The sequence below is a fragment of the Carlito syrichta genome, unplaced genomic scaffold (genome assembly GCF_000164805.1).
Source record: "Carlito syrichta isolate Samal-C Ts95f unplaced genomic scaffold, Tarsius_syrichta-2.0.1 Scaffold305620, whole genome shotgun sequence".
Classification (NCBI taxonomy): Eukaryota; Metazoa; Chordata; class Mammalia; order Primates; family Tarsiidae; genus Carlito; species Carlito syrichta.
This window is the reverse complement of record NW_007249716.1, coordinates 10,660-18,256: the sequence shown is the minus strand read 5'-3', so window position 1 is coordinate 18,256 and position 7,597 is coordinate 10,660. Positions and strand designations below refer to the sequence as shown.

At 44.8% G+C, this 7,597-nt stretch overlaps 1 protein-coding gene across 1 annotated transcript in view; it reads left to right on the top strand.

Moving 5' to 3' along the window:
* ELOA (elongin A) overlaps nucleotides 1-7,597 on the top strand; it is a 54,477-nt gene that overhangs the window by 39,717 nt on the left and 7,163 nt on the right. Inside the window, exons 6-9 of the mRNA XM_008061816.2 lie at nucleotides 2,259-2,315; nucleotides 4,165-4,271; nucleotides 5,508-6,702; nucleotides 7,044-7,152. Coding sequence (XP_008060007.2) covers nucleotides 2,259-2,315; nucleotides 4,165-4,271; nucleotides 5,508-6,702; nucleotides 7,044-7,152 — 1,468 coding nt within the window. The remainder of the gene's footprint in view (nucleotides 1-2,258; nucleotides 2,316-4,164; nucleotides 4,272-5,507; nucleotides 6,703-7,043; nucleotides 7,153-7,597) is intronic.

Genomic DNA, 7,597 nt, shown 5'->3' with positions numbered 1-7,597 from the left:
GCAGGTTGCCCAGGCAGGTCTCGAACCCGCGGGCTCAGGCAATCCACTCACCTCAGCCTCCCAAAGGTGCGGGATTACAGGCTGAGCCACCGAGCCCGGCTGGCATCTGGTTGTTAAGTACCAGCCTCTCCCAGGGAGTGACACTTGTTTCTAACCTCTTTGGTGATTTTAAATTTTCCTTTATGAAAAGGAGGTGGCATTAATCTTTGCATCTATAGCTTGGGTGACAACATACTTTTTCCTGAGTTGGATGATGGTGGTGATCAGATTCGAAGTGGAGGATAGTTTTTTTTTTTTTGAGTTGGAGTTTCACTCTGATGCCCAGACTAGAGTGCAGTGGCCGCTTCTAGCCACTGCAGCCTCTACCCACTGGGCTCCGGTGATCCTTCCGCCCCAGCCTTTCGAGTAGCCAGAATTACAGGCGCGTGCTACCACGCCTGGATGATTTTTTATTTATTGTAGAGATGAGGTCTCGCCAAGTTGCCCAGGCGGGTCTCGAACTCGCGGGCTCAGATAATCCACTCACCTTGGCCTCCCAAAGCGCGGGATTGCAGGCTGAGCCACTGAGCCCTGCCAGAGGCTACTTTTCACTCAGCTATGAAAGTGTAACTCCTGGCTGGGCTCCCTGGCTCAAGCTTGTAATCACAGTACTTTGGAAGCCTGAGGCAAGAATATTGCTTGAGTCCAGTTCGAGACTAACCTGGGCAACTTGGTTGAGACCTCGTTTCTACAATAAATCAAGAAAAATTGGTAGGGCGTGGTGGCACATGTGTGTAGTTTCAGCTACTTGGAAGGCTGAGGTGGAAGGATCACCTGAGCCCAGCAGGTCGAGGCTACAGTGGCCGTGAGCTTGCCACTGCACTCCAACCTGGATGACAGAGTGAGACTCTGACTCAAAATAAAAAAGAAAAGAAAGTGCAACTCCCCAGATAAACCACTAGCCTCTTACTTATTTCCAGTCAAACAAGATTATCACCTGTGATTCAATTGCTCTGCATAGTGACCATGTTAAGTAATGACTGAAGTAGAATGACCAGAAAAACATTGTTACTCCTCCTAATAGTAATTTGGTATATTAATTATAGCCTGGGCCACACAAGGAGAAAGAGCTTGTTATGTAATATTTAAATGTAAAGGTAGTCACAGTTATCTGATTTAAATTACTGGTACTTTGAAGGACTTCTTGTATGGTAAGAATGTTTATATGCACACAAACATTTACTAGAGAAAGGCGTAGCCAATCATGACTTTTGGTAGAAATAGAGTAAGTAGGAATTGGCTAAGGAATATCTGATTGAAGGTCAAGCATAGAACATTGAAAGAGGTGTTAGTTGATGAATGAAATGATGAATAACAGACACTTATTGAACTTTCATAGTGTTCTGGGCACTATGACTGAGAACTGCACATAGTTTGTTTGTCTTAGTGAATTCTCATAGTTGGTGAAGTAGAGCCAGAATCCAGTTCCTGTTTTGCAGATGAAGTAACTGAAGTTTGGAGAGGTTTGTGACTTGTACGAGATCACCTGGCAAGGAGGTGACAGTAGACTGTGAAGCCTGTCTTAACTCTGGAACTCCATCTTAATAGCTCTGCTATACTGATTTTGACCTAGTTTTAGGGAGGACTATAGGAAGGAATTGTGGCCAAACCCAGATTGCTCTTCTACTCTACCCGGCCATTTTGTGTTCACCATTAACAGCAAAGTTGTGTTTCTGGCAACTTGAAATTGATCTTGGCTTCCCACTTATATATTAAAACGAGCAAGGCCATTAAACACTGTGACTCTTCTAGAAACAGGGTATTCTTTTCCTGGAGAGGCCACTTCTCTATTTTGCCTTCCTCTTTGCCAGATCCATGGGTAATTTTGCTAAAATTGGTACCCTTCTCATAAAGTCTGTCAAAATTGGGGCAAAATGATAGTTGCTGATGACTTTTATAAGAGTGGGCAGGCCTGAGTGTCTTGTCCATGTCTTATTCCCTTTGGTGTAGTGTGGTGGTGGAAGCTGGGATCTGAAGCCACAAATTAAGTGAATCCCACCCCACTTGCATCTTGGGCAAGTAAAGGAACTTCTGAGTCTGTTTTCACACTTGCAAAGTAGGGATATTACTTATTATTATAGATAGGGCTAATACTTAAATTCATTACTGTAAAGTACTTGGCACAGAGTAAGCACTTAATTATCAGATATTATTCTTACTTGCTCTGGTGAATACGATTATGGCTATTGAAATTAATGTTTGTTTTATTCTCTCTGCAGCTATTGAAATATTTGAAGAAACTCTCCATCTTGCCTATTACAGTAGACATTCTTGCGGTAAGAATTGTGTAACATTAAATATTATGTAACTATATCCTATCCCCTTCTCACTGGAGAGAGTATAGAGTAAAATTCAGAACATGGGCTTTGGAAGTGAAAGAAACCAGCCGGGCTCAGTGGCTCAGCCTGTAATCCCACGCTTTGGGAGACTGAGGTTAGTGGATTGCCTGAGCCCGCGGGTTCGTGACACACCTGGGCAACTTAGTGAGACCTCATCTCTACAATAAATCAAAAAATTAGCCGGGCGTGGTAGCATGCGCCTGTAGTTCCGGCTACTTGGAAGGCTGAGGCTGGAGGATCACAGGAGCCCAGCAGGTTGAGGCTGCAGTGGCCAGGAGCAGCTACTGCACTCCAGTGTGGGTGACAGAATGAGACTCCAACTCAAAAGAAAAAGAAAAAGAAAGAAACTAGACGTGAAGGACTGTGTATGGTCTGATTCCATTTATATGAAATGTCCAGAAAAGGCAGATCCATAGCCAGAAATTAGATTAGTGGTTGCCAGGGGCTGGGGGAACTCTGAGGAATAGGATTTCTCTTTTTTTTTATTTGGTGTCTTACTCTGTTGCCTAGGATGGAGTATAGTGGCAACCTTGACTCCTGGGCTCAGGTGATCCTCCCTCAGCCTCTCGAGTAGCTGGGACCACAGGCATGCACCACCATGCTCAACTAATTTTTTTATTTTTTAAAGAAATTGGGTCTTGTTATGTTGCCCAGGTTGGTCTTGGGCTCTCTCTCTTGGACTCAAGTAATCCTATGCCCAGCCTCCCAAAGTGCTGGGATTATAGGCATGAGCCATTGTGCCCAGCAGGATTTCTTCCTAGAGTGATGGAAATGTTCTGGAATCAGATAGTAGTAATGGTTGCACATTATTTATGAGTGTTCTAGAAACCACTGAATTATGCACTTTAGGTAAAATGATGAATTATATTATGCAATCTTTATTTCAAAATTTAAAAGAGGCTAGGTGTGGTGGCTCATATCTATAATTCCCGCACTTTGGGAGGCTGAGGTGAGAGGATTCCCTGAGCCCAAGTGTTCGAGACCAGCCTGGGCAACTTGGTGAGGCTGAGACCTTATCTCTATAATAGATTTATTATGGAGATAAGAGACCTTATCTCCATAATAAATCAAGAAAAATTAGCTGGGCATGGTGGCATGTGCCTGTAGTTCCAGCTACTTGGAAGGCTGAAGCGGAAGGATCGCCGGAGCCCAGCAGGTCCAGTCTGCAGTGACTGTGAATGTGCTATTGCACTCCAGCCTGGGCAACAGATTGAGACTCCAGCTCAAAAAGAAAAAAAAAAATTAAAAAGAATTAAGACCATGCATGGTATCTCATGCCTGTAACCCCAGCACTTTGGGAGGCCAAGATAAGAGGATTGTGGGAGCTCAGGAGTTTGAGTCCAACCTAGGCAAAATGGTAAGACCTTTTCTCTACAAAAATTAACTGGATGTGGTGGTGCTAATTTTAAAAAGTAACATTAGTTTGGGCATCAACTAATCCTGGATTTAAATCCAAGTCTGTGAGTTTAAGCTGTTAATATAAAGACTGATTCAGCTACTATATGCAAAGTTTTTAGCTTAGTGTCTAACATCTGCCCTAATCGGTCTTCTGGTTATTGGTAAAGTTTTAGAAATATTTTTTCTTATCTGAATGTGATATGCTTTGCTAGTGTGTGTCATTAGAGATTTGAGGCATAGGCACAAAGTAATTTACCATTGAGATGTGTAAGGTATGTTTTAGGAAGAGAGTATTGCTTATTGAGTTTCTCAAAGCAGAAGGCTTATTTCTTTAGAAAAATGCCAACTTAGTTGCACTACTCTAACAATTCTTTTGTCAAATTTGTAGGAGACTGGGGTTGGGAAAACCGTAAATAGCTTGCGAAAACACGAGCATGTCGGAAGCTTTGCCAGGGACCTAGTGGCTCAGTGGAAAAAGCTGGTTCCTGTGGAACGGTAAGAACATTTTTCTTCAGGTTTGCTCATCTTCATGGTCAAATCTGGTCCTTGAAATATTTGCAGCTAGAAAAGTTTTTCTTTTTCTTTTTTTCTTTTTTTTGAGTTGGGGACTCACTGTGTCGCCCAGGTTGGAGTGCAGTGACACAGTCACAGCTCACCTCAGCCCCTCGAGTAGCTGGGACTACAGGTGTGCACCACCATACCCAGCTAATGTTTTTTGTTTTTGTAGAGAGAGGTCTTGCTACGTTACCTAGGCTGGTCTTGAACTCCAGGACTCAAGCAGTCCTCTCACCTCAGCTTCCCAAAGTGCTGGGATTACCAGCATGAGCCACTGCACCTGGCCAGTTTTTCTTTCTTATTGCATTTCTGCCTGGTTTAGACTATTTTGCCTCAGCTATTAAAATGATCCATGATCATTGTAGAATATTAGAAAATACTTAAAAATAGAAATTAAAAACTTATTTCTGTCATTTAAAGCTAAACATTATTAATATTTTGGTGTGTTTCTTTCTAACCTTTTCTTAAAAGGCCTTTTTTTTTTAGATAGGTGTCACTTTATCATACAGACTGGAGTGCAGTGGCACAGTCCTAACTCCCTGCAACCTCAAACTCCTGGGCTCAAGTGATCCTCCTTCCTCTACCTCCCAAGTAGCTGGGATTACAGGCATGCACTACAACACCTGGCTGATTTTTATTTATTTTTATTTATTTTTATTTTTATTTTTTTTTGAGTTGGAGTCTCACTCTGTCACCCAGGCTGGAGTGCAGTGGCACACTCATTGCCACCCCAGTGTCAACCTGCCGGCAATGCTTCTGCCTCAGCCTTCCAAGTAGCCGGAACTATAGGCACGTGCTTCCACACCTGGCTAATTTTTTATTTATTGTAGAGATGCGGTCTTGCCAAGTTGCCTGGGCTGGTCTCAAACCCGTGGGTTCATGCAATCCACTCGTCTCAGCCTCCCCAAGTGCTGGGATTACAGGCTGGGCCACCAAGCCCAGCCGTTGATCTTCTTTGTATCATTTAGTTAAACTCAACATTTTCCATTTAGGTTTTCCCAGTATTAAAACTTGAGTTTTAATACTGAGCACAATTTACTTACCTTCTTCTCAAGTCCTTGTTTCTAACTCTCCATCTTCATCTCTTTTGTGAGTTCAGGTTCTGTGACTTTGTCCTCTGAAAAAGGATGATACTGAGCTTTATATCTGCTTTGTCTGCTTTGTCTTTTATTTTAGAAGCACTGAGCCTGAGGAACAGGACTTTGAGAAGAGCAGTTCCCGAAAGCGTCCTCGGGATGCTCTTCAGAGGGAGGAGGAGATAGAAAGGGACTATCAGGAAACCTGGAAAGCCTCTGGGAGCCAATCCTATAGCCCAGACCACAGGCAGAAGAAACACAGAAAACTCTCAGAGGTTGAGAGACCTCACAAAGTGTCTCACAGTCATGAGAGGAGAGATGAGAGAAAGAGGTGTCACCGAGTGTCACCAGCTTACTCTTCAGACCATGAGTCTTCTGATTACGGCCATGTTCAGTCCCCTCTGTCATCTGCCAGCCCTCATCAGATGTACGGGGACCACTACAGATCCCTGGAGGAGGACCATGAGCCTGTCATTTCCCACCAGAAGCCTGGGAAAGGCCACAGCAATGCCTTTCAGGACAGACTGGGAGTCAGTCAGGAACGACACATGGGTGAACCCCAGGGGAAAGGAACTGTGAATCAAAACAAGGAGCACAAGTCCTCCCACAAGGAAAAACGCTCCGGGGACTCCAAGGTGGATGAAAAGGCTTCTGCTATGAGCAGAGAAAAGTCACACAAGGCCCTCTCCAAAGAGGAGAACCGAAGGCCGCCCCCAGGGGATAGCATGAAGGAGAAGCTGCCCTCTAGTGGTGGCAAGAAAGAGAAGGAAAGAGAGGGCAGCAGCCTCAAGAGGAAGTGTTTGCCCTCGCTGGAGACTGCGTCAGACAACCACCTGAAAAAGCCAAAGCACAAAGACTCGGAGAAAACCAGGTCAGACAAAAACAAGCAAAGTCTGAACAGCCTGGACACAGGAAAGGGGGCAGGAGACCTGCTGCCCAAGGTAAAAGAGAAAGTTTCTAACAGCCTAAAGACTCAAGAAGGGAGAGTAAAAACTTCTCATTCGGACAGAAAGTCTTTGGGCTCCCTCCCTAAAGTTGAGGAGGCAGATATGGAGGATGAGTTTGAGCAGCCCACGATGTCTTTTGAATCCTACCTCAGCTATGATCAGCCCCGGAAGAAAAAGAAAAAGGTTGTGAAAGCTTCAACCACAGCACTTGGAGAAAAAGGACTTAAAAAAAAGGATTCTAAAAGCACTAGTAAGAGCTTGGACTCTGTTCATAAATTGCCTCAAGTGAGTGAGAACAAGTCAGAGAAGCTGCATCCGGCTGGAACCGCGTCAGCCAAGCCGAGAAAGGTAGCCCCTTCAGCCCCGCAGGACTCCAAGGCCCTCCCTGTCACTATTCTGCTTAGCTTGCTTGTGCATGGCCTGTTGAATCTGGTTTGCAGTAGTTCCCCCTGGGCCTTGCTAGCTGTTAGGGTAGACAGTGTCCCATGAGAATTTGCTGAGAAACTCCATCACGATGAACCCATCTGTATTGATTTCCTGGCTGAGGTGGTGTCGGACGTGCCTGCGACTCCCTCTGGCCTGGCTCTGCCTGTGAAATTTGCCTGATTAATACTCCGGTGGACTTCCTGTAGGCCAGAAAGCTCTGCTCACACTCACTGGCTCTGCATTCACGGGTCTGTTCTTTGCAGGTCCCCGATGCCTTGCCAGTGTTGCCAGACCTTCCATTACCCATGATACAGGCCAATTACCGTCCACTGCCTTCCCTTGAGCTGATGTCCTTCCAACCAAAACGAAAAGGTAATTTTCTATATCTTTTTTTTATGGGAAAAAAATTTAAAATTCACTTGTGATGTGTCATTTATTTATATTTTTATTTACTTATTTATTTTTGAGCTAGAGTTTTACTCTGTTGACCAGGCTGCAGTGTAGTGGCATGCTCATGGCCACCGCAGCCTTGACCTGCTGGGCTCAGGGAATCCTTCTGCCTCAGCCTTCCAAGTAGCTGGAACTACAGGCATGTGCCACCACACCAGGATAATTGTTTGTTTGTTTGTTTTGTTTTGTTTTGTTTTTTGAGTTGGAGTCTCACTCTGTCGCCCAGACTGTAGTGCAGTGTCCGCTCCCGGCCACCGTAGCCTCACCTGCTGGGCTTCGGTGATCCTTCCGCCTCAGCCTTCCAAGTAGTAGCTGGAACTACAGGCGCGCACTACCACGCCTGGCTCATTTTTGATTTATTGTAGAG